Source organism: Tachyglossus aculeatus, chromosome 1, assembly GCF_015852505.1.
Source record: "Tachyglossus aculeatus isolate mTacAcu1 chromosome 1, mTacAcu1.pri, whole genome shotgun sequence".
NCBI lineage: Eukaryota > Metazoa > Chordata > Mammalia > Monotremata > Tachyglossidae > Tachyglossus > Tachyglossus aculeatus.
The window spans coordinates 158,709,475-158,735,862 of NC_052066.1; the positions used below are offsets into that span (position 1 = coordinate 158,709,475).

At 43.8% G+C, this 26,388-nt stretch overlaps 2 protein-coding genes across 2 annotated transcripts in view; one reads left to right on the forward strand and one right to left on the reverse strand.

Moving 5' to 3' along the window:
• NRDE2 (NRDE-2, necessary for RNA interference, domain containing) overlaps positions 1–9,720 on the forward strand; it is a 66,035-nt gene extending 56,315 nt beyond the window's left edge. Inside the window, exons 12-14 of the mRNA XM_038746509.1 lie at positions 2,727–2,865; positions 6,658–6,726; positions 7,673–9,720. Coding sequence (XP_038602437.1) covers positions 2,727–2,865; positions 6,658–6,726; positions 7,673–7,798 — 334 coding nt within the window. The 3' untranslated portion in view covers positions 7,799–9,720. The remainder of the gene's footprint in view (positions 1–2,726; positions 2,866–6,657; positions 6,727–7,672) is intronic.
• A 78-nt stretch (positions 9,721–9,798) lies between these two features.
• On the reverse strand, positions 9,799–25,829 carry PSMC1 (proteasome 26S subunit, ATPase 1). Its single transcript, XM_038746521.1, has 10 exons — positions 25,769–25,829; positions 24,946–25,042; positions 20,099–20,223; positions 17,367–17,552; positions 15,123–15,251; positions 14,626–14,722; positions 13,289–13,478; positions 11,481–11,632; positions 10,571–10,725; positions 9,799–10,166 (listed from the first exon to the last, which is right to left on the reverse strand). Exons 3-10 carry the CDS (start codon positions 20,156–20,158, stop codon positions 10,032–10,034), a joined length of 1,104 nt encoding a protein of 367 aa, XP_038602449.1. The 5' UTR covers positions 20,159–20,223; positions 24,946–25,042; positions 25,769–25,829; the 3' UTR covers positions 9,799–10,031.
• Positions 25,830–26,388: the final 559 nt, after the last annotated feature.

Below are 26,388 nucleotides of genomic sequence, written 5' to 3' on the forward strand. Positions count from 1 at the left end.
AGGGGAGTGATATGTCCAGAGCGTTTCTGGACAAAGATAATCCGGGCAGCAGCATGAAGTATGGATTGAAGTGGAGAGAGACACGAGGATGGGAGATCAGAGAGAAGGCTAGTGCAGTAGTCCAGACGGGATAGGATGAGAGCTTGAATTAGCAGGGTAGCGGTTTGGATGGAGAGGAAAGGGCGGATCTTGGCAATGTTGCGGAGCTGAGACCGGCAGGTTTTGGTGACGGCTTGGATGTGAGGGGTGAATGAGAGAGCGGAGTCGAGGATGACACCAAGGTTGCGGGCTTGTGAGACGGGAAGGATGGTAGTGCCGTCAACAGAGATGGGAAAGTCAGGGAGAGGACAAGGTTTGGGAGGGAAGGACACAGATGAGGTAACAGAGGCACAGAGAAGTGAAGTGACTTGCTCAAGGTCACACAGCAAACAAGTGGCAGAGTCAGGATTAGAACCCGTGACCTTCTGATTTCCAGGCCCATGCTCTAGCCACTATGCCATGCTGCTTCTCTAATCAGTAATCAAGGCAGGATAGGATAAGCGCTTGGATTAATGAGGTAGCAGTTTGGATGAAGCGGGAAATGTGGATTTTAGCAATATTGTGAGGTTGAACTGACAGGATTTGGTGACAGATTAAATACGTGGTTGAATGGGAGAGATAAAGATAATGCCAAGGTTGCAGGCCTATGAGAGAGTGAGGTTGTGGTGTTGTCTACCATGATAGGAAAGTCGTGGGGTGGACAGGGCTTTGATGAAAAGATAAGGAGTTCTGTTTCGGATTTGTCAAGTTTGGGTGTCGGCGGAACATCCATGTAATGTTGTTTTGAAGGCAGGAGGAAATTGAGACTGCATAAAAATCAGGGCTGGAGATTGATTTGGGAATCATCCATGTAGAGATGATCGTTGAAGCCACGAGAGTGAATGAGTTCTCCAAGGGAGTGTATGAGGACAATAGAAGGGGACCCAGAACTGAGCCTTGAGGGATACTCACAGTTAGGGGGTGGGAGGCAGAGGAGAAGTCTGCAAAAGTCAGAAGAAAAGGAGCAGCCAGAGACATAGAAGAACCAGTGAAGGATAGGGTCAGTGAAGCTAAGGTAGGATAATAATTCCAGGAGAAACAGGTGGTCTGTAGTGGCAGATGGGACACTGAAGAGGATTAGGATGGAGTAGAGGCTTGTTGTGTTTGGCAAGAAAGAGTCCTTTGCTGATATTTGAGAGGGCAGTTTCTGTGGAGTGAAGGAGGCAGAAGCCAGATTGGAGGGGGTCAAAGAGAGAATTGGAGAGGAAGAGCTTGTGGGCAGGAATTGTCTCTCTTCACTGCTGTATTGTACTTTCCAAGCACTTGGTACAGTGCTCTGCACACAGTAAGTGCTCAATAAGTATGATTGAATGAATGGACAGTGGTTGTAATAATAATTTTGGTATTTGTTAAGCACTTACTATGTGCAAAGCACTGTTCCAAGTGCTGGGGAGGATACAAGGTGATCAAGTTGTCCCATGTGGGGCTCGCAGTCTTAATCCCCATTTTACAGATGAGGTAACTGAGGCACAGAGAAGTTAAGTGACTTGCCCAAAGTCACACAGCTGACAAGCGGCGGAGCTGGGATTTGACCCATGAACCCGTGCTCTTTCCACTGAGCCACACTGCTTCTCTAGTAGGCAACTAGCTCGAGTTTGGAGAGGAATGGTACTTTTTTTTTCATTCTTTCATCAGTGAGAGAAGCCAAACTTTTGAACCCCAAAGAAACTTAACTCTGTGAGGATTGTTAAGAGAAAGTGTGGAAACTGCACTTTTTTTATACGTGTGGCAGAATGATTGATGTAACATAATTCCTGATTGAGGGTTTCTTTAAAGACAACAATAACAAGTTAATGGACATCCTCACTAGATCTGCAGCTCAAAATTCTCAAAAGTCAAATTTAATGTGTACCAACATGTCAAACTGTGTTTGTGTATGTGTTGGGTGCATGAATGTAGAGGCTGCAAATTTTTGAAGTAGGTTACTTCTGGTTGTGCTGCTAAAATTCAGTCCTTAGCTGTCTGTTTAGTACTGAATCAAGGTCCATCCCAATGATGGTCAGCAAAGTCCGAACAAAATATCACCTAAACATTTCAACAGGAGCAACTTTCCCAGAGTCCGCCCCAAGGATATGAAGTCTCCATTCCTACTAGCATTCACAGCATACCTGTAGGTTCTTTTAAAAATGGTCTAAATCTCATCATAAGGCAGAATACAGCCAGAAGCCGTAGGTTAAGGTGTGATTTTTATTTTTTAAGGTAAAAACTAAATATCTCTTTTTAAACCTGCAAGTCAGAAAGGCTACATACAGTATTCACTGTTCATCAGGAAATATTGTGTAATCTCAAACACATGGCAGCTTAATCATTGGAACAGTTACTGATGTCTCATGTTTTACTTATCACAAGATTGGGAAAAAGACTTGAATAATATTTCATTCCAAAAAAGATAATTTTTGACTTGCACATTAGTTTTTTCTACTTTAAAGGGATAATTAACTTAAAAACGCCAGGGGTCTTTGTCCCATGTTAAATCTAATTACACTTTATTGATTAAAACCCAACTTTCCATTAGGAACCAAATTTCCAAATATTTCCCATCTGACAGCAGATTATGTTTTGAGTTTGCTTAACTGTGGAATGGTGAAATTTTCCTCCTGTCTTCTGTACAGTGAAACAAGAATGTAACTTCTTTGCCTTTTTTATAGGGTAGATTCTGGAGAAATACATTCAACCATTCCTGAAACTGGACTAACAAATCGAATCAAAGTCTTATTTGAAAATGCAACTCAGGAAGAGAGTGGCACACACTGCCCATTGTTATGGAGGATGTACGTGCACTTTTTGGTGAGAAAACTAACTTGGTCTTGACTTTTTGCAGGCTTGCAAAGACACATGTTTTCTTTCGGTAATGTGTGTGCTCTTTTGCATTCTCAATAGCTACTTCCAAAGGAAAGTTACATTCTGTTACAATCTTACCACTCTCTGTAGTGCTGGGTTAAGTGCTCTAAAAAGAACATTAACCCAATATTCTCTAATACGAAGAGAGCTAATATCCGTTTGCCAACACTGAGCTTTTGTGCATATAGTGCTTTGTGGGCAGGGAATGTGTCTGAAGTACTTAGTTCAGTGCCCTGCACATGGTAAGTGCTCAGTAAATACAATTGATGATAGTAGTTGTACTTTTTTTTAGCAAAAATGACCATCTCCAGGATGGTGCTGTCTTCTTATATGACGTAACAGAGGGGTCAGAGGTTTTCAGAATTTTTTCATTCATGGTTTTCAGTGATCTCAAAATAAATTTTGACTCAGACTAGGATGTTGATTTTGAAAGGTCATGTCCAGAGCACATATTTAATGGGCAGTGATTTTGGCCACTGGCACTTATGGTCAAATATGATGAATTTTTTAAATGGATTTTTCAGTGAGTGATATAGGCAAAATCAATTGGTGATGTGCTCTGAAGAGAACATCCAACTCCCACGTAGAAAACCGTATAGACCCTTTTGGTTGGTTTGTGGGGACCTTGCAATTGTAATAGATCATGGGCTTGGGTTAAGTGTTCTGGAAGGTGCAAAACCTCTTTGTGAAGGCTGTACTTCTGCAGAGTAATGAATGACAGGTTTACTGTAAAAGGCAACATGGTATAGTGGAAGAAAGGAAGGACAGAGTCAGGAGACCTGGGTTCTAGACTTGGCTCCGTCATTTGCTTGCAAGTTACTTAAATTATTTGTGCTTCGGCTTTCTCATCTGTAAAATAGGGGCAAAATATCAGTTCTTTCCCTCCCTCTGATTGTGAGCACAGTGCTTGGTACATAGTAAGCACCTGATAAATACCATTATTTTCTGAAAGAGGTGCTCTGCTCCTCTCTCCAAAAGGTAGCAGTTCATTCTGATATACTTTAATAGGCCTCATCTCATAATCCCACCCACCCATTCCAGTTAACAGCTGATGAAATTGAGCATAGAAACTGACTGATGTACACAAAACCATGTGGTTAGAGAAAACAATGACGAACGCCTGGGTATCCTGTCTTGAAATTTGGGAAGCAGTGTGGCCTAGTGGGAAAAGCAAGGGCCATGGAGGCAGATGTTCTGGGTTCTAATCCTGACTTTGCCACATACCTGCTGTGTGATCTTGGGCAAGTAACTTAACTTCTCCGTGCCTCTGTTCCCTCATCTGCAAATTGAGGATTCAATATGTGCTTTCCCTCCTAATTACTCTGTGAGCCCCATGTGGGATCTGATTATCCTGTATCTTCCCCAGTGCTTAGTACAGTGCTTGGCATTTAGTAAGTGCTTAACAAATACCACATTTATAATAATGGCTCTGGCTGTGATGCCTTTCTGAGAACAGATGTGACACAGATGCATGGTATAGCAGGACAACTTCTAGAATGCTCAGGAGAATTGCCAGAGAGATGAACCTGCAAAGTAAATGTTCAGTAAAACCCCAGCGGTGCATTTCCAGGAGATACAAACAATAATAATTATGGCGTTAGTAATAATAATAATGGTATTAAGTGCTTAGTATATGCCAGGCACTGTACTAAGCGTTGGGGTGGATACAAGCAAATCTGGTTGGACACAGTCCCCTGTCCTACATGGGGCTCAAAGTCTCAATCCCCATTTTACAGATGAGGTCACCGAGGCACAGAGAAGTGAAGTGACTTGCCCAAGGTCATACAGCAGAAAAGTGGCAGAGCAGGGATTAGAACCCATAACCTTCTGACTCCTAGGGTTGTGCTCTACCCACTACGCCATGCTGCTTCCCAGTTCCTGGTACAGGTACCGTTTCTAGTACAGTTCCTGGCATTTAGTAAGCCGTTAACAAAGCACTGAGGTAGTTCCAAGCTAATCAGGATGGACACAATCCATGTCGCTTATGGGGCTCTCAGTTTTAATCCCCATTTTACAGATGAGGTAACCGAGGCCCAGAGAAGTTAAGTGAATTGCCTAAGGTCGCACAGCAGACAAATGGAAGGGCTGGGACTAGAGCCCAGGTCCCATGCAGGGCTCACAGTCTTTATCCCCATTTTACAGATGAGGGAACTGAGGCACAGAGAAGTTATTTGTTCATGGTTATACAGCAGACGTGACACAGAGCTGGAGTTAGAACCCAGGTCCTCTGACTTCCAGGCCCGTGCCCTCTCCACTAGATCATTCTGCTTCTAGACAAGATGTGGCAGAAGACAAGGAAAATTCATCCAACTTATAGACGGAGCATCACAAGCCAAATTTAAACGAATTTAAATGTAGAGACACAAGATGGAAGTAATCAGCCATCTTTTCACTTCTAAAGCTCAGCCTGGAATGGGCTTGCTTACACTGAACCGTTACACATCATTCTACTGTGTTTTCTCTAATTAGGATGAAAAAGGCACAGAAGGCCCAGGCTGGGGCAGAGGGAAGCTCTCCTCTCCTCTCCTCCCCACCTCTCATTTCTTTTAGCAAATTCTAGCCAGGATTACAACCCAGTCTGACTCCCAGCCCCATGCTCTTTCCACTAGGCTGTGCAGTTTTTCGTGGTCATAATAATGGATTCTGCTTTTGTGTTTTGCTGTACAAAAGAGAGAGACTTCATTTTAAAAAAAAAAAAGGAATTTGAAGTTTCTGTTGATTGGGTTGACACTGTAATTATTGTTATGGTACTTCTTAAGCACTTACTATGTGCGAAGCACTGGAATAGATACAAGTTAATCAGGTCCCTGTCCCACAAGGGGCTCACAGTCTTAATTCCCATTTTATAGATGAGGTACCTTATGCACAGAAGCGAAGGCTTTTGCCGAAGGTCACACGCCAAGCAGGGTAGGTAGATTAGAACCCAGGTTCTTCTGACTCTCAGGCTCATGTTCTATCCACGAAGCCACACTGCTTCTGTATGGCATTATGAATTATTTAGCCATTTCAGCTTTTCCAGCTAATTTTTTTCCACTTAATAATGAGGGGTTGTCTAATATATATTAAATGGAAAAAATTCTTTTATTTTCAACAGATGGCATGCCTGAAAACATGCAACTGTAGAGATAACTTGCTTACTTTTAAAATTGCTTATTTTCTAATGTATGTGAATCAATCAATCATATTTATTGAGCGCTTACTATGTGCAGAGCACTGTACTAAGCGCTTAGCACTGTGAAGAGTTAAACTCAGACTAATGTGAGAAACCAAAGTTTCTTAAAAAAAAGTCTGGGATAACTATTACACCCAGGAATACTGTAGTGCCCATTCAGAAATTCTCAAGAATATATTTTTAATTTGAATGGGGCACTTTGTGGTTTTTGTTTGTATTTTTTTTATTTCTTTAGGCAAATTTTCTTTAGTATTGTAATTTTTCTTTTAACTTTTTTTTGAGAGGCACAGCGAAGTCTAATGTAAAAGACACAGGACTAGAAGTCAAGCCCTGGGTACCTGACTGTCATTTACCAGGTAATTTAACTTCTCTGTGCCTCAATTTCTCACCTGTGAGGATAAGTTGCCTTTTCTCCATCCCTCATAGACTGAGCTCCATATGGGACAGGAACTAGGACTGACCTGATGCTCTTGCATCTTCCAGTGCTTCCATATAGCACTCAACACGTACCACAATGATTATTTTTCCAAATTTTAGCACGCTCACATTCATCTTTTTCTATTCAGGTATCTTTAGGAGATAAAAAAGGCACAGGCATATTCTACAAGTCACTGCAGAGCTGTCCTTGGGCAAAGGTAAGGGTGAAGAATGACACCTCTGAAATGCCAAATATGGGCAGGGAATGTCACTATTGTTGTACTAAATGCTCGGGAAAGTACAGTATTCTGCACACAGTAAGCACTCAATAAATAAGATTGAATGAAAGTGGGATGGGAAATATGTGTTTGCCTTTATATGTTTTTGGTCTTGTACTTTTTACCTGGCTTCCACAAGAAAGTGGAATAGAAGACTGTTCCTTACCCTTCTCACCTTCCCCTCAAGTCAGCTTGAATGCAGTACTCTTTAGGTGCACATGAAAGATAGGTGAGAGCTCGACAAGGTCTTCTGCACATGCTGAGCATGCAGAGGTTATCAGTTCCACAGCCACAGGTCCAACTCACTCTCTGTGCCAGGGTAATGGCCGGGCAGAGGGGCAACTGTCAGGGAGTGAGGGAGGATGGCTCAGTGCAGACGGTCAGCCCCCAGGGAAAAAGGCCTCTCCCTTCTTCCTGCCGAGGGCTGCTGACCCACTTCAAGGAAAACTCAGTTCTTTTCAATTCTATAATATTTCTGGGTGTATATGTAGCTATGTGTATACATGTACACTTTGTGTCCTTATGACTTGGAAAATGGCACCTATGGAGAAAACTGCCAGTGCAGGGACCACAGATTGTTCCTCGTTCCGCTGTCCTGTTTGTGTGTTTCTGGATAGGAGTGTGCCCAGGGCAGTTGAAGGAAAAATTGCTGTGATGTTTTTAAAGTGTCTGATTTCCCCCCTGCTCCTGTTCCTCTAAAACACATCTTCAGTGAGGTCAAGCCCTCTCTGGGGCTATACCTTCCAGTGTTTGTTTCAAACTGTTGGCTGAAACTGGTAGGGAACAGTCCTCAGCCTGTTGCTTTCAAATGTTTCTGAGTTCACTTGACTCCTGCCTGTGAGGTTACAGTTTGGCCCAAGTTCATGGTATGCAATTGTCCCTTTAGGTGCTGTACCTGGACGCGGTGGAGTATTTTCCTGATCAGCTCCAAGTGATACTTGATCTAATGACAGAGAAGGAGTTAAGAGTAAGACTACCACTAGAAGAGTTGGAACTGCTGCTAGAAGATTAAAAAGAATGTTACCAATTTCATGTTTCCAAGGTGAAGACATCACTATCTCACAATCCAGTGGACTGCATGGTACTGTTTGAGAGACTCTTGTTAGCCTGGAAAAATTTGTTGTTTTAATATAGCACAAGACAGAGAGCAGGATTTTGCCCATTTTAGCCAACTGGTAAAAAGAACAACAAAAAAAAATTGAAGTTCACATAAAGATCATTATGCTTTAAAACCATTTGTTTATGTACAGGGAGCCTATGCTGAAATGCTTACTGATGGTTGAAACCATTTGTGGTTGGATTGTGCTTTTGTTAGGTTCCATTCTAATAACTTCTGTTTAGTACGGTTCAGGCTCAGCCGCAGAGCAGTGGACCCTATTTCATTCATTCGATCGTATTTGAGTGCCTACTTTGTGCAGAGCACTGTACTAAGCGCTTGGGAAGTACAAATTGGCAACATACAGAGGTGGTCCCTACCCAATATCAAGCCAAAGGTGCTTGTGTCTTGCAGTCTGCACTAGATTAGGAATTAGTTGAAATTATAGGAAATGAGCCAGTTGTTCCCCCTGAAGGAGTCTCTTAATAGGTCAGAGAGCACTTCACCTCAGGGGAAGCGGAAAACCATTATCCTTAATGACATTTATTGAGTGCTTACTGTGTGCAAAGCACTGTACTAAGCGCTTGGGAAAGTACCACACAACAGAGTTGGTAGACACCCTCCCTGCCCTCAACGGGCTTACTCAGTGAAAGCTGTTTGCCCAGGGGCCTGAATGGGTTTCTGGAAAGGTCAAGAATGCCAACTCCCCTTAGTCCTGCAAAATCTCTCAGCCAAGAAGATGCCCCATTTAGGGAATGCTGACTTATGTATGTCCTGTGAATGAAGGCATTTAGAATTTTTAGAGTTACTTCCTATAGCACTCAATAACTTAGGCAGCATTATTTTATTTCTATCTAAAAGGCTGTGAAAAACTGTAAATATTGCAATGTAAAAGTTTAGAGACTTAATATTTTTTACACTTTTTAAAATTAAAGTACTTCCATGCAGTAATTTGAAAACATGTATAGTTTAGTACTAGTTACTCTGTGGCATCTTATATAGTCCACCACCTGCTTGCCTCTTTTTTTACAATCTTTATTGGGTAAAAACAAAACAACTAGTAATGCTGTTCTTTACCCTGGGAGTTTGCATTTATGAAATCTTTCATTTAATTATTGTTTATAACTTACAAGAAATGTATTTGTGGCCAGAGGAGATTAGGCTTTTGTTGATTTAAGTCCAGTAGCGCCAACCTAAAATGACAGACATCCCACCCCTTTGGGGCTCATGGCTAGGGTCTGGCACCATGTTCTATAGAGACCACAAAAAGCTGAAAACCCAAACATTTCTAATTCTAGCTCTCTGAGGGCCTAAGAAAAAATACGTAACCTCACAGGCCTGAGGGTTGTCTATGTCGGGGAGTCATAATCGGTAATGTTGCCTCAGTGCTGGATGAGGAAGCTGCTAGGGAGCAAAGGAGACCACTGAACTTCTCACCAAAATTGGCTATTGGCTGTCAGTAATGTCAGGCAACTGTACTAAGTGCTTGGGTGGATACAAGCATACTGTTAATTGACTGTTTAATGACAAATCTAGGTCACCTTAGACTTAAAGATTATACTGATGGTGACATTAGGCCAAAACCAAAGCACTAACCATCACTTCCGCATCTTGTATGTGAAAGTCAGCCTCTTACTGCCTAGTACATTTTTTTTTTTTACTTCCAGTGCCTCCTGCTAGGGACTTCTCATCACTCCAGTCCTAAGGCACTCACCTCATTGCTGAAGCCACACAACTGGCAACGGATCACCTGTGCTGGCCTGGTTTCATTGTATCTTGAAAAGCTTCTCTTCTGTTACCCTAATTTCACCTCACCAAAGAGAGGCTGGTTAGGCATCTTGTCATCCATTCCTGCACCTCACTGTCTATGATACAGCCCTGGGAAGAAGGGAATCAACCTACAAATAATTGCATTCTTTCTGAAACAGCTCATGTTTTATTGCGAAATTCTCAGGATTGTGGTGAACAATAACTAGTACAGGCTGGTGAGTACCCCTCCCAGTACCAGATGTAAGATATATAAAATGCTTTGTTTTGCCCAAAGAGAAGCAAACAGGGATATATTCTCTCCTTCCCCTCCTGCAGATTTCCACAGATGTTTTTAAGACAAGGTAATTTCCTCACAGCTCTGATAGGCAAGTTGGCTAAATTAGAGATAGAGTCCCTCTGGGGTACCTTCTTGCTTTTTATAAAGAACATTCTCTTTTGATTTTTTAAAGTCTTCATTTGTTACTTTCATTCTGCGTTCTCTCAAAGCCATCAAGCCAGCTTCGGTACAGATTGCCTGCAAGAAAAAAAAAACAGGGCTTATTAAAACTAAAGAGCAATTTACTGCCACTAGGTTTTCCTCCACACCCTCCCCACCTGTAGGTAGTACAGGTACTCTGACCCGAGTGTAAAGCTCTGCTACAGCTAGTCACTAAAACATGAAAGTTGGCAGTGGTGGCGGGAGAGCTCCCTACCTTGCTACCTGCGTTAATGACAAGGGGGCTGCTGAACTGCCTATAACATTTACTGTGCTTAATTTTATACAGTTTGGCAGATCGGCACTAGAAAACGATGTACTCTAAACGTTTTAAATGATGGCAGCAATTTCAGCTAAATTAAAATGGAAATATTAATGCATTTTTTTAAAAAAACAAAAAAACAGCACCTAGTTCCATTGAACAAAGTGTGTTAAAGCATCACCTTTATATCTGCTCCAGAGAGATCATCTTTAGCCATGATCAGATCATCTAAAGTTACATCATCAGCTAAAGTCATTCTGCTGGTATGAATCTGAAAGATGCGCTTCTTTGTCTTTTCATCTGGCAGGGGAAACTCGATCTTCCTGTCGATACGACCTGTGTTTAAAACACAATTTCAGTGCTATCCACAAGTGCCTCCTCTCAAGATTGATCATGGCACATTTAAAGACAGCAGTGCCTCGTTCACTTGAGCCCCTGCCTTTCACCCTACTTTTGAAAGGTTGAAGGTTAGGTGAAAGCTAGAGAGGGTGATCCATCTTGATCAGGACCACAGATCTGGCTAACTCTTGAAACATTTTGTTCCAGTAATATCACAGTTCAGTAACTAGCTCATTTTTTCATTAAAAATCCCTGTAAAAAAAACCTCTAGGCATATTAACAGTTTTAGTAAACACATTTTCTGTGTATGCTTCAAATGAAGTTTAAGAATATTCAGTTATTAAATCCAGTAACTGACTGGTGGCATTAAGTTCAAAAAAACTCAAACCAGTAGCTTTCTGAACTAATAACCACAAACCTTTTGAGCAAATATGGACTATATGAATTTTAAAGGCGAAATATTCTCATGCCCTACATTTTACTGTTACCCCTAGGTAAGTTACATCAAACAGATTTTCTGAAACGTTTAACTTTTCAGGCCACAGTTTTATCAAGTTTCTCCCCACTCCCACACCAAAAGAAAACTGGTCCCTGTCTCTGGCTTACTCAAAGTGGTTTAATTTTTAGAATTAGCATACATTAATTCAGCCCTGAGCTACAAACCTTCCTAAACTTGTTTTCTACTTATCCTAATCCTAAGTAGTTATTTAAAGTAAAAGTTCTTCTGCCTTCCAATATTACAAGGCCTTTACCTGGTCTGATTAATGCAGGATCCAAAGTTTCTATTCGGTTCGTTGCCATAATAACTTTCACATCTCCTCTAGAGTCAAAGCCATCCAACTGGTTCAGCAACTCCAACATTGTTCGTTGAATTTCTCTTTCACCTCCAGAATTTGAATCGTACCTTTGACGAGGGGGAGTAGGAAAAGAAATAAATGGAGAGACAAATAAGCTGCTGCATTAAAACCCTTTAATGGTCTAATTTTAGATTGGGTCATTGTAAAAAATCACTGTACAGTGTATGTGAAGAAATGACAATGGAATGGATGTTATCTAACCTCTTTTAAGGAGCCATGTTGTGGATGGCACTGAAACTGTGTTTTAAACACAGGTCGTATTGGTACTGAACAAAACGACATCCTAACCGAATTCACTCATTTGGACCTGATCCAGACTGGAGGAAAAGGTGATTTAGCCTTTAGGATTGCTGGGCTTGATTTTTGGGAGAGGAACAACAGAACAGTCACACAGGTTCTGGGATAGGAAGGAAGGCTGTACAGGACCAAAAGAGGCCTGGTAAATGTGTATGGGAAGACTGCCTAGTCCTTCCAAGCTCCACTTTATGACTGAAGAGGAAGGGCAGAGGAGAGGTCTTTATCTTCAGTGAAGATAAAGTGTTTACTTTAGCATGGACTGTGTATGACTTTACTGAAGACAAAGGGAACAGCAGCTTAGAGGCAAGATCCCATCTCCAAGACAGCTTCCTCGAATAAGCCCTCTTTCCCCCCTCTGTGCTGCCTATTCACTTGGATCTGTGACCTATGGGCATCTCGACATTCACCCCACCCTCAGCACCTATGTACAAATCTATAAATCATATAATATACATTAAATAAATTATACATTAGAGAAGCAGCATGGCCTAGTGGAAAAAGCATAGGCCCAGGAGTCAGGACCTGGATTCTAATTCCTGCTCCACCACTTACCTGCTGTGGGACCCCGTGCAAGTTACAACTTATCTATCTATGCCTCAGTTCCCTCATCTGCAAAATGGGAATTCAATACCTGAACTGTGAGCCCCATGTGGGACCTGATTATCTTGTATCTATTCCAGTGCTTAGTACAGTGCCTGACACACAGTAAACACTTAAATACCATAAATATTATTTATTTATGTTAATATCTGTCTCCCCCTCTAGACTGTAAGCTCATTGTGAGCAGGGAATGTGTATCAACTCTGTTGTATTCTCCCAAGTGCTTAGTACAGTGCTCTGCACACAGGAAGCACTCAAATACTGTTGATGAACATCCTACTTCACCACTCTAAAAGAACAAAATCAAATGAAGCAACTTAGGAAACTATGGAAAATGGCTTGTATTCCAACTCTCTAGAGAATTAGAGTAACAGAACTACCGCACAATTTATCTGTCCTTTTTCTTATTTTAATGCCTGCTTCAGATTTTAGCCCCTGACTCTGAGGCATGGTGTGCTTTCAAGGAAAGACATAATTTACTAAGAAGGCTTCTCTCTTAAAATGTATCATAAAGAAACACTGTGGCCTAGTTGAGAGGGCACAGGGGGTTCTAATTCCAGCATGGGCACTTACCTGCTGTAAGGCCTTGGACAAGTAAATTAACTGCTCTGTGCCTCACTTTCCCCATATGTAAAATGGGGATTAAAATACCTGCTCTCCCTCCCAAACTGAGCCCTACAGGGGGGCAAGCACTGTCTCTCACCTGATCTTGTACCTACTCCAGTGCTCAGTCGTGCTTGGCACCTGGTAAGTGCTTAACAAGTACCACTATTAATTACTATTACAAAAGCCAAAGGAGAGCATACCTCTTGGTGCCAATGGCGTCAATTTCATCGATGAATACAATCGACGGTGCATGCTCCTCTGCTACTCGGAACAGCTCCCGAACAAGCTTTGGACCATCCCCAAGGTACTTCTGTATTAGCTCAGAGCCAACAACTCTCAGGAAGGTTGCCGAGGTCTGGTTTGCTACAGCTTTGGCTAACAGTGTTTTACCTAGTTTGGATTACACAAACACACTCCAGTTAGGAAGGACAAAGTCTCTTCTACAGTGAGGGTTGGAGGGTGGAGCACCACTCTGGGCACAGGACATCTTGGCTCCAACCCTAGCTCTGCCAGTTGTTATCTTGCATCTACCCTGTCGCCTAGAACAGTGCTTGACACATAGTAAGTGCTTAACAAATACAATCATAATAATAATTTGCTGGGCCAACACAGACAAGTCAATCTGGCTCTTGGCTCCTTTTAAGAAAATGGGATAACGATTCCTGCTCCCTTTGCACTCACTAGAGCGTAAGTTCCTTGTGGGCAGAGAATGTGTTACAAAATAAAGAAGTATTTCCCAAGCACTTAGTAGGGTGCATTGAATGAATTCCGGGTACTCAATAAAATATTACTACTCTACTTCTAGGAAAGAAAAAAAGTACTGTGAGCAGAGGATGGATAGTCTGTTTGAATTGCAGCATGGTTTAGATGACAGAGCACAGGCCTGGGAGTCAGAAGGCCCTGAGTTCTAATCCTGACTCCTCCACTTGTCTGCTCTACGACTTTGGGCAAGTCACTACATTTCTCTGTGCTCCAGTTACCGCATCTGTGAAATGGGGATGGAGACTGTGAGCCCCATGTAGGACAGGGACTGTGTCCAAACGTCCCAGCACTTAGTATAGTGCCTGGCACATAGCAAGCATTCAACAAATACCACAGTATGTGTAGTATTCTTGGGACCTGAAACTCCACAGATTTGAGTAACTTTTTATTCTGAAAGAAAGAGGACCTAGATTAGTGGTGGAAGAGAAGCGAGAGGCAGGGGTGCTTTGAGAAAATGGTAAAAGCGAGAAGCCAAAGCAAATCAAATCAAGGCCTGCCCTCGCAAGGACTTGTAACAGTTTTGGATTTCTGGGGATGCTCTGGGCTTGCACGTCTGCCTTAACTTCCAACACACAATGCCCGGAGGGCATATAGGCCAAAAAAAAAAGGTCAGGAGATATACCCAAGGCTTGACTATGCTTGTTCTTAATCAAACTGGGTGGGAGGTAGGGGAGGGTCTTCCTTTAAATTCCCACTTCGGGACATAAAAAACACATGAAATACTGTTTGAGACACACAGTGAGAGCATGTGTACACAGTTAAACATGTAGGGTACCTGTGCCAGGTGGACCATACAGAATGACTCCTTTGGGTGGCTTGATACCCATCTCCTCATAATATTCAGGATGGGTGAGAGGAAGCTCCACAGATTCCTAGGACAAAAGGATTAGCATCCACTGAAAGCAGGAGAAGGTTGTCCCTCCCACACCAATCACTGCTGAGAAGGAACATAATGCTCAACCAAGTGAGGCCCAGGATGAAGGTTACTGGGGATGCTTCTGCACACTCCCAGCTCTGCAATTCAGGGACTTGGGAAGGACAGCTTTCTAAGGAAATAATGAAGTAGCTGCTGGGCAGATTCATACTGGGTTAACTAAAGAGTAAAAGAATCCCACCTCCCCCAAGTGACTAGCTTTCTGACATTAAACTGTTAGCGTGGCCTCTCATCTCCATGGCCCACTAGATAGGACACAGGCAATAAGGGCCCCACATTTCTGACCAAACAGAATTATTTCCTGCAAATGGAAGTGATCCATCACTGTCTGACTATACCTTAATTTCTTGAATTTGATTATCCAGTCCACCAATATCAGCATAGGTTTCCTGAGGCGCTTTCTCCACTTTCATCACTGTAACAAGGGGGTCTGTGTCGTCCATCAGAACTCCTATCACAGCGTGAACCTGGCCAAAATAGTGAACAATCAATCGAGTGCTGTGTGCAAAGTACTGTACTAAGCTCTTGCAAAAGTATAACAGAGTGGGCATATACGATCTTGCCCTGAAGGGAAGGCAGACACACAAGATGAAAATGAAAAGAAGGTTAGGTTGATGACCTTGTCAGTTTCTTCTTTGAGAAAATTGAAGGCATCAGGTGGGAACTTCCCAAATCTCTCCAGGACTCCTGCAACATACTCTACTCCTGATTCCACATTTTCTTCAGTTTCCCAGCTGTCTACCAAGAGTTGTCCCAACTGTTGTATAAATCCAACCCCTTTTACCTATGCTTTGACCCTCTCCCCTTCTAAAGGCAATTGCTCCTACTCTCCTCTCTTTCACAGCCACCTTCAACTTCCCAAACGAGGGTCTTCCCCCATTTTAAAAAAGCCCTCTCAACCCCATGGTCCCCTCAAACTATCACCCCATCTCCCTGCTCCCATTTCTACTCACACTCCACCAGCTATCTTCTTGACCTTCTGCCATCTGGTTTTCAATCATTTGGCTCTACCAGTCCAAAGGAACATACTCCATCCTGATGCTCTTTAATGACACTGTGGTCCTCTCCCTCCTCAAAGCACTAACTGTCGGGACTAGGTTTGTCTGATGAGTACTCATCTGATTCTCCTGTTACTAAACTGCCTGCTTCCTCTGAAGGTCATTTTCTGGCTACTCTGCCACTCATCCTCCTACTGTGGGTGTTTCCTAAGCCTCTTTTTTGGGTCCTCCACTCTTCTCACTCTACACTAGCTCTCTTGGGTGGCTCATCTGTTCCTATGGTTTCAGCTACCACCTCTAAGTAAATCGATGAACTCCCAAATCTATCTCACCCTAATTGCTCACCTGACCTGCAGTCCCACATCCTCTTGCCTCCAGGGCATCGCCATTCGGATGTCCTGATAGCACTTCAAACTCATTGGGTCTAAAACAAAACTCATCTTTCCCCCTACACCCATTTCTGCCCAACTAACATTCTCATTTCAATCAATAGCACTATCCTCCCTGCTTCAGAAGTTGGCAACCTTAGTGTCATCCCTAACTTCTCTTGTTCAACTCTTCCACTCAGTCCGCCAAATCTTGCCAGTTTCTCTGGCCAACATCACTGGGATTCACCTCTTCCTCTCCACCCAAGCTCCGGTCTTGCTGCAGCGAGGCTATTACATTAGCCTCCTGGCTGGTCTCCTGGCCTCCAGCCTCTTCCCATACTCCAATCTATAGGATTCGCTGCTGCACAGCTCCCCCAGCTGAAGTGTTGGCCCACATTTCTCCTCTAGCTCTCATCTCAAAACTCTCCACTAGCTACCCATGTCTTTACATATCAGACAAAAACTCCTCATAGTCTACTTCGAGGCTCTTCACCACCTGGCCCCACTTTACCCACCTGCTTTCTTCACCCATCATTTCCCAACTCCATCTTTGCTCTTCCCTCTCGACTCTTCCAGTGCTGTTTCCCAGCTTGGAACAACTCCCCCTCCCAAATCATAAAGGCTACGGTTCTCCTCACATTTGAAGTCGTCCTAAAATCCCTGCTCCTCCAGTAAGCTTTCCCTAATTCATTTCCCAGCACAGGTCAGCCACCTCTAGCACTTTTCAACTTATTTGTACCCCCACTTCAGCACTCATGCTTACATGTGCACTAAATTATTTATTAGTACTTCTAGTTGTACATATTTTTATGTTTGTCTCCCTTTGTTAGAGTATAACTAAGCTTCCTGAGGGCATGGAATGCGTCACTTCTATATTCCTTCAATAGCACAGTGTAGCACCCAAAGTGGGTGCTCAATAAATGCTATCCCACAGCCCCTTCCTCCTTCTCCGAGGTCACCAAAGACCTCTTGCCAAATCGCAGTAGACTATTCTAATTCTTGACCTCTCATGGTAATTCTGACATGCTGTCAATTCCCTTCTCCTAAAATTTGCTTTTTACCAACACTATTCTGTTTGTTCCCTTACTGCTAAGAAAATATGAAGGTAACATGAAGGTTCAAAAATAAAATGCTTTAAACTCTTCACCACTAAAAATTATTTGATTCTTTGTTTTGAGGACAAAACTGGCACACCTGAGAGCACTTTTCAATTTACCTTGTGGTTGAGCAAAACAGAGCAACCTGGTTCCAGAAGATCCTTGTCCACAAAAGACAGAATACTGACGTAATGCTCTGAACCCACTGACGTAGACACAATAGCATGGTTATCGTCAATAATCTCCTCCAGGGTGCCAACCGACATCGGAGTCCCTCTCAGATCATCCACCTTGGATCTCTCCTCCTGTTTAAGGCAGATATTAAAATATATGCTTAAAATGCAGTGAAGCAAAACTAATGAAGACTCAAGAGGGTATAGCAAAAGAAACCGAGTGGAGAGCACAGAACTGGGAGTCAGGAGACCAGGGTATGAGTCCAAGCTCCACCACTGGTCTTCAGAGTGACCTTAAGTCACTTAATCTCTCTGGGCTCAATTTCCTCATCTATAAAATGGATATAAGACAGACTGTGGGCCCTGTGTGGGACAGAGACTGTTTCTAATCATAAGGCCTTGTATCTACCTCAGAACTTAGCACACAGTGTTTAATAAGTGCCATAATATTAATATTGTCATCACTGGGAGGGGGGCAAGGTTGACTTGAACTAAGCTCAGATATTACTTAAGAAAATGCAATGCCAATTAATTAAGAAAATGCTAAAATAGTTTTAGATGAATTACTGGTGGCATTGCATTTTCTTAAGTAATATCTGAGCTTAAAACATTTGATAATGATTATAATGATGCCATACTGCTATCAATAGTACTATAATAATAATGACGGCATTTGTTAAGCGCTTATTATGTGCAAAGCAACTTTAAAGCACAAGTTAATGACACTGATACTTTAAGGGGCACATTACTGACCGCAATTACTTTACAGTTCAAGTGAATGTGCCTGCATCACAAATACAAACTAGCTTTAGTGTGGATGGTCCAGTTTAAAAAAAAGGATAATTCCTTGAATAATAGTAATAACAGTAGTATTTATGAAGCACTTCCTACTTGCAAGGCACTGTTCTAAGCACGGGGGTGGATACAGGATAATCAGGTCAGACACAGTCCACTGTCCCATATGGGGCTCACAGTCTAAGAGGGAGGGAGAGCAAGGAATCTTTTTCCCATTTTACACATGAGGGAACTGCCCGGTCATATAGTAATCAATCAATCAATCAATCAATCGTATTTATTGAGCGCTTACTATGTGCAGAGCACTGTACTAAGCGCTTGGGAAGTACAAATTGGCATCACATAGAGACAGTCCCTACCCAACAGTGGGCTCACAGTCTAAAAGGGGGAGACAGAGAACAGAAACAAACATACCAACAAAATAAAATAAGTAGGATAGAAATGTACAAGTAAAATAAATAAATAAATAAATAAATAAATAAATAGAGTAATAAATATGTACAACCATATATACATATATACAGGTGCTGTGGGGAAGGGAAGGAGGTAAGACGGGGGGATGGAGAGGGGGACGAGGGGGAGAGGAAAGAAGGGGCTCAGTCTGGGAAGGCCTCCTGGAGGAGGTGAGCTCTCAGCAGGGCCTTGAAGGGAGGAAGAGAGCTAGCTTGGCGGATGGGCAGAGGGAGGGCATTCCAGGCCCGGGGGATGACGTGGGCCGGGGGTCGATGGCGGGACAGGCGAGAGCGAGGTACAGTGAGGAGATTAGTGGTGGAGGAGCGGAGGGTGCGGGCTGGGCAGTAGAAGGAGAGAAGGGAGGTGAGGTAGGAGGGGGCGAGGTGATGGACAGCCTTGAAGCTCAGGGTGAGGAGTTTCTGCCTGATGCGCAGATTGATCGGTAGCCATTGGAGGTTTTTGAGGAGGGGAGTAATATGTCCAGAGCGTTTCTGGACAAAGATAATCCGGGCAGCAGCATGAAGTATGGATTGAAGTGGAGAGAGACACGAGGATGGGAGATCAGAGAGAAGGCTAGTGCAGTAGTCCAGACGGGATAGGATGAGAGCTTGAATGAGCAGGGTAGCAGTTTGGATGGAGAGGAAAGGGCGGATCTTGGCAATGTTGCGGAGCTGAGACCGGCAGGTTTTGGTGACGGCTTGGATGTGAGGGGTGAATGAGAGAGCAGAGTCGAGGATGACACCAAGGTTGCGGGCTTGTGAGACGGGAAGGATGGTAGTGCCGTCAACGGAGATGGGAAAGTCAGGGAGAGGACAAGGTTTGGGAGGGAAGACAAGGAGCTCAGTCTTCGACATGTTGAGCTTTAGGTGGCGGGCGGACATCCAGATGGAGATGTCCTGAAGGCAGGAGGAGATGCGAGCCTGGAGGGAGGGGGAGAGAGCAGGGGCAGAGATGTAGATCTGGGTGTCATCAGCGTAGAGATGATAGTTGAAGCCGTGGGAGCGAATGAGGTCACCAAGGGAGTGAGTGTATATTGAGAACAGAAGGGGACCAAGCACTGAACCTTGGGGAACCCCCACCGTAAGAGGATGGGAGGGGGAGGAGGAGCCTGCAAAAGAGACTGAGAAAGACTGAGAAAGAACGACCGGAGAGATAAGAGGAGAACCAGGAGAGGATAGTAGGCCAGAGGTGGAGGTTCCAGAAACAATGAACTATCTGATTCTCTCACTTGCCTCTGGGTCTTAGCATGCTGTGGTGGTGGAACCCATGGGCAGTAGAAGGGAAGTGGTGTGGCAAGCTGGCAGTGCTCATCACAGAGGACGAGGAGTGGATTGCCTGACTTGGAGCTGATTCCCCCCGTCAGGTTGGCCAAATCCTGATGGCTAATAGTTCATATAGGCAGATGGAAGCCCATCCAACCCGTCTCTTACCTCTTGCTTTTCTTCCAGTGGTTTCATCTGCTCCTGATTTCTAATGAACTCTTCTTCCATGAGGAGATAATCTTTAATTCTCTCCAATTTTAGCAATTTTAGTCTGCACTGAGTATGAGGTGTCACTATAAATTAAAAATACAAAGCCTCACTGTAATAATTGTTTGCAGCAGATGACAGTCAGTTATTCTCCTCCCATTCAAGTACAAAATGATATGACCCAAACATAAAGAAAGAGAAAATCCCAATCAAAATTTAAAAGATAATTTTAGAATTACGTGATCCAAATGCACTCCTAAAATGCTCAGTTAGTGTATGTGGACAGATAAGAAACGGGAAGTGGGTGGGAGGAGGAGACAAGGAAGACAGGTTTTCAAATCATTCTGAGACCAGCAAGAGATTGTTAGATCCAAAGGCAAAATTGCAAGGCCATGTAATTATGGTGAAACTATGTAAATGCTTAATCAGAACTGGACTGCCATTTCCCTAACCACTCCATAAACCAAGAAAAAAAATGTGCATTTCAGTCATTCCAGTCAAACTGCACACGATGATGCACATTTTTGGGGTCTAATGTTCTATTTTTAGCATTGAACTAATTAACAGTCCATTAGGAAAATAGTAAGGGTCCTTACATTTCTTTTTTTTTCCCTCTATTCTTCTCCAGCTATAATTCCTTAAATTCAGAATTCAAAGTAGACACCTAAAAACTACCCAAGCACACAAATGAGGGTGCTGGTGCTCTGGGTCCAGCTGTGTGGCTAATGTCTGGGAAATGACTAACAAACACCACCATGGCTAGATATACTCCAAGAGCAAAGGGCAGACGATTCCAACTCCTCAAGACTCCTGCTCTCCCGGCCTTAGCACAGAGATGCTCCAAATCCAATGGCTCATACTCTATCCTAATCCTCCTCGACCCCTCAGCTGCCTTTGACACTGTGGACCACCCCCTTCTCCTCAACATGCTATCCAACCTTGGCTTCACAGCCTCCGTCCTCTTCTGGTTCTCCTCTTATCTCTCCGGCAGTTCATTCTCAGTCTCTTTTGCAGGCTCCTCCTCCCCCTCCCATCCTCTTACTGTGGGGGTTCCCCAAGGTTCAGTGCTTGGTCCCCTTCTGTTCTCGATCTACACGCACTCCCTTGGTGACCTCATTCGCTCCCACGGCTTCAACTATCATCTCTACGCTGATGACACCCAAATCTACATCTCTGCCCTTGCTCTCTCTCCCTCTCTCCGGGCCTGCATCTCCTCCTGCCTTCAGGACATCTCCATCTGGATGTCTGCCCTCCACCTAAAACTCAACATGTCCAAGACTGAACTCGTCTTCCCTCCCAAACCCTGCCCTCTCCCTGACTTTCCCATCACTGCTGACGGCACTACCATCCTTTCCGTCTCACAAGCCCACAACCTTGGTGTCATCCTCGACTCTGCTCTCTCGTTCACCCCTCACATCCAAGCTGTCACCAAAACCTGCCAGTCTCACCTCCGCAACATTGCCAAGATCCGCCCTTTCCTTTCCATCCAAACCGCTACCCTGCTCGTTCAAGCTCTCATCCTATCCCGTCTGGATTACTGTATCAGCCTCCTGTCCAATCTCCCATCATCCTGTCTCTCCCCACTTCAATCCATACTTCACGCCGCTGCCTGGATTGTCTTTGTCCAGAAATGCTCTGGGCATGTTACTCCTCTCCTCAAAAATCTCCAGTGGCTACCAATCAACCTACGCATCAGGCAGAAACTCCTCACCCACGGCTTCAAGGCTCTCCATCACCTTGCCCCCTCCTACCTCACCTCCCTTCTCTCCTTCTACAGCCCAGTCCACACCCTCCGCTCCTCTGCCACTAATCTCCTCACCGTGCCTCGTTCTCGCCTGTCTCGCCGTCGACCCCCAGCCCACGTCATCCCCCGGGCCTGGAATGCCCTCCCTCCGCCCATCCGCTAAGCTAGCTCTCTTCCTCCCTTCAAGGCCCTACTGAGAGCTCACCTCCGGCAGGAGGCCTTCCCAGACTGAGCCCCCCTCCTCTCACATCCTCTTCCTCCCCATCCCCCACCGCCTTACCTCCTTCCCCTCCCCACAGCACCTGTATATATGTACATGTTTGTACGTATTTATTACTCTATTTTATTTGTACATATTTATTCTATTTATTTTATTTTGTTAATATGTTTTGTTTTGTTGTCTGTCTCCCCCTTCTAGACTGTGAGCCTGCTGTTGGGTAGGGATCATCTATATGTTGCCAACTTGTACTTCCTAAGCGCTTAGTACAGTGCTCTGTACACAGTAAGCGCTCAATAAATACAATTGAATCTGTTCACGTGGCTTCAGCTCTATGTTCTTGACTCCCAATTCTGCCTCTCTCCTCCTTTGCATTCTTATATTTCCTCCTACTTTTGAACCATTTCAACTTGAATGTTCTGCCGAAACCTCAAGTTAAACATGTCCACAACTGAACTAATCTTTCCTCCCAAGCCCCCTTTCCCTGAATTTCGCATCACTTTCTACCACAGCACTGTCTTCCCCATCTCCCAAACCCTTAACCTTGGCATCATCTTTTCCCCCGCCTTCTCTTTCAACCTGCACAGTCCGTCAGTCACCAAATCCTGTCAGTTTGATCTTCACAATTCCTCCGGAATCTGCCCCTTCCTCTCCATCCAAACTGCCACCACGCTAGCAGGCACTTTTCATATTTTGTCTCGACTGTGTCATTTGCCTCCTCACTGACCTCCTGGCTTCCAGCCTCTCTCCCATCTATACTTCACTCTGCTGTGATCATATTCTAAAAGACTATTTTAATAATACTAATTTTTGTGGTATTTGTTAAGTGCTTACTATATGGTAAGGACTACAGAGAACATTGAAGTAGATATAGGTTGGACACAGTTCCTGTCCTACTTGGGTCTCCACAGTCCAAGGGGGAGGGAGAACAGGCATCATATCCCCATTGATTTTAAAGATGAAGAAACTGAGGCAAAGAAACTGTACCAAATCACACATGTGGCAAGTGGCAGAGCTTAGATTAAAACCTATCCATTAGTGGTATTTATTAAGGATCTACCGCATTTCCCCCATCTGAAATTTATTTTAATGCCTGTCTCCCCCTCTAGATTATAAGCTCCTTGTGGGCAGAGAATGTGTCTACTAACCCCAAAAGATAGTACCATACTCTGTGCAGAGTAAGCTTACTCTGCACTTAAATATTAAATGCCATAACTAACTCTACTCCCTTATTGGCCAACTACAGTCATTTCCTCTCCCTTTGCCCCATTTATCCTGCATTGTCCAAGGTCAGCTGAACCCCTCTTTGCAAAATCTAAGGGTCTCATCTCTATCCTAGTCCTCTTTGATGTCCCAGTCACCTTTGACTCTGGGGACCACTCTCTACTCTGGGAAACATTATCTAATCCTGTTGAACCAACACAATTCTCTCTTGGTTTTCCTCCCACTTCTCTAGTCACTCTTTCATTCGCAACCCTAAAATCCCTAGTTAACTCCATACTTAAAGACTGTGAGACTGCAGAAAGTTGGCAGCTGAAGCCATACGAGTGGATGCGCTCCGTGAGAGAGCGAGTGCAGAGCTTAGTCTCACAGTACCAACCCCCTCACCCCTGGTATCATCCCATATCCCTGCTCCTATTCCTATCAAAACTCCTGGAAGTGGTCATTAACCCACCGCCTTCACGTCTACTCCTCCAACTTCCTTGAGCTCACTGTGGGCAGGGAATGTGTCTACCACCTCTGTTGTACAATTAACTCTCCCAAGCACTTAGTACAGTGCTTTGCAAGCCATAAGCACTCAACAAATACCATTGATTTGACTAAGCCATTTCAGTCAGGCTGCTGATGCCTTCACCCAACTGAGACCGTACTCCCTAAGGTCACCAATGATCCTCTCATAGTCAAGTCCCATGAGCTCTACTCTTTCCTACCCCTTTCTTCTTGGTGGCCAGTGACCCTCTGAAACCCCCTCCCTACCACATAAAACACTTCAGTTTCTGCCAACATGGTTCTCTTAGTTCTGACCACACCTCAGTTTCATTCACTGGTTCCTCTCTAGACTGTAAGCTTGTCTCTAGGCTTTAAGTTCATAGTGGGCAGGGAATGTGTCTGTTATATTGCACTCCCCCAAGTGCTTAGTACAGTGCTTTGCACACAGTAAGCATTCAATAAATACAACTGAATGAATGACTCTTTCGTCCCCTCTCTCTCGACTTTTGGGCATTCCACACGGCTCTGCTCTGGACCCCCCCTCCTATTCTCGCTGTGCACTTGCTTTCTCAGGGAGCTCATCTGCTTGTACGGCTTCAGCTACACAACTTTCTGCAGCAAATTTCCAAATCTATCTCTCTACTCCTGACCATCGATTTCACCTGCAATCTTGCATTCCCTCTTGCTCCAGGACATCTTCGCTTAGAATCCTGCTGACGCCTCAAACTTAATATGCTTAAAACAGACCTTCTCATTTCTCGTCCAGGTCTCCTTCTCTTCCACCTCCTCCTCTTAACTTTCCTGTCTCAGTCATTCATTATCACCACCCTTCCTGGCCCAAGAGCCTCAAGTCATGTTGTCATCCTGGATTCTCCCCTATCTGGCAATTCTTGCATTCAGTCTACTGTCAGGTCAGGCTAGGGCTGCATCCAGCTGCATCTCTTCCTCTCCGCCAACTCACCCCACCGTACATCCTGGCTCTCTTCATCTGCTACTCACCAACCCACTCTCTTCGCTCCCCCATAACTAACTGTGCCTTGCTCTTGACTCTCCCAACTCCATCCCCTTGCTCACATTGTTCTCCCAGCCTGGAGCTTCCCTCCCTCCCCAAATCTATCTGATCCAACATTTATTTACCCAGTGGAAGTTTGCTAGCAGCATCTGGCCCCTTTGTTTTCTTCTTCTTTTTCCCCACTCTGGTAGGAACTGGAGGTTCATATTTCTTTTTCTTGTCCTTTAATTTTGGGTAAGAACAGCAGAATAAAACGAGGTTAGAAAGTGCAAAACCCAACTTATTGAAGAATTCATTTTAAATTCATTTTTATTTAAGAACTTACTTTGTGCAGCGCACTGTACTATGTGCTGGGAAATAATCCACAGGTGGAAATTAGATAGAGTCCCTGTCCCTCAGGGGGCTCACAATCTAAAAATTTTTGCATCTTTGTTTTTTATATCTAGTGCAATTTCATTTGCTTCTCCGGGTGCAACCCATGGTTTTATAATTAACATTTCAAATGATAGGGTTATATATTTGAACAGCATATTTCAGTAAATGGTTTGACACTGAAGCTCCAAATACAACCTTTTTCTAACCAAACACACTTGATAATTAGGTAGAGGGGCAGAACAACCCAGGGGCAGTTTCTTAAAGGGATGAACAAGTCAGAACCTACAGCTAGCTGCTTCTCTTTACCATTAATTCGTTATTGCGGGGTTTTATAAAAACACTTCTTCTTCGTGACTGTTTAATAATTAGAAATACTACATAAGTCCTAATATCTAGAAAATTCCACGATTAAAAAACTTTTAAATCATTAGGCATCTGAAGAATTGATTTCCTAATACATCGTTTTTTGAGGTACTTAAAAATGTAGGGAACCAAAAAAATCAGTATAATATGCTATTTCTTCGCTCAAGGTTTTTTTTTTTCTTTGCAGAATATATTTACTCTTTTGTTTACCTTGTCATCCTTCTTGCCACCCCCAGGACCATGGCCACCACTTTGACTTTGACCCTGAGGAAAAATCAAGACACATTTTATCAGAATTACTAGTCCAGTACTATGAAGAACATTAAAAAACTGACTAGTTGCTTTAAAAATCCTGGCAGAGATCACTGATTTTCTGCAGCCAAGCTTAACCGAAAACTCCTGGAGGTGCAAAGGCTATTCTTTAACTGATCTTTCCTCAAATCTCTCCGGAAACACAAGCCATTATTCTGTTCAAAGTATGCTCATGCAAAAGATTTAGTACTGAGTCCCAGGAATCTGGGGCTGGCCCGTTGTCCCCCGGAAGACCAGAGTGGCCCTTCCTTCCCCATTCTCCCTTGTCGGGAAGCAGCCCTGCCTAAGCTGCAGGAGCAGAGAGTGGTTTGAAGCAATTTTCCCAACATTTTGAATATTGAGAAGGTTGTGGGAGCCTGCACCATAGTTAGCCTTGCACGGAGCAGGTAGGAGCCCCAGTACTGCTGTAACTGTGACTGATTTTTCCCTGAGTGTCTTTCTCCCTGGCCTACACCAAGACCTTCCAGAGGACCGAACACCAAGCTTGAATCAGTAGCTTTGTTTGTACATCACCCCAG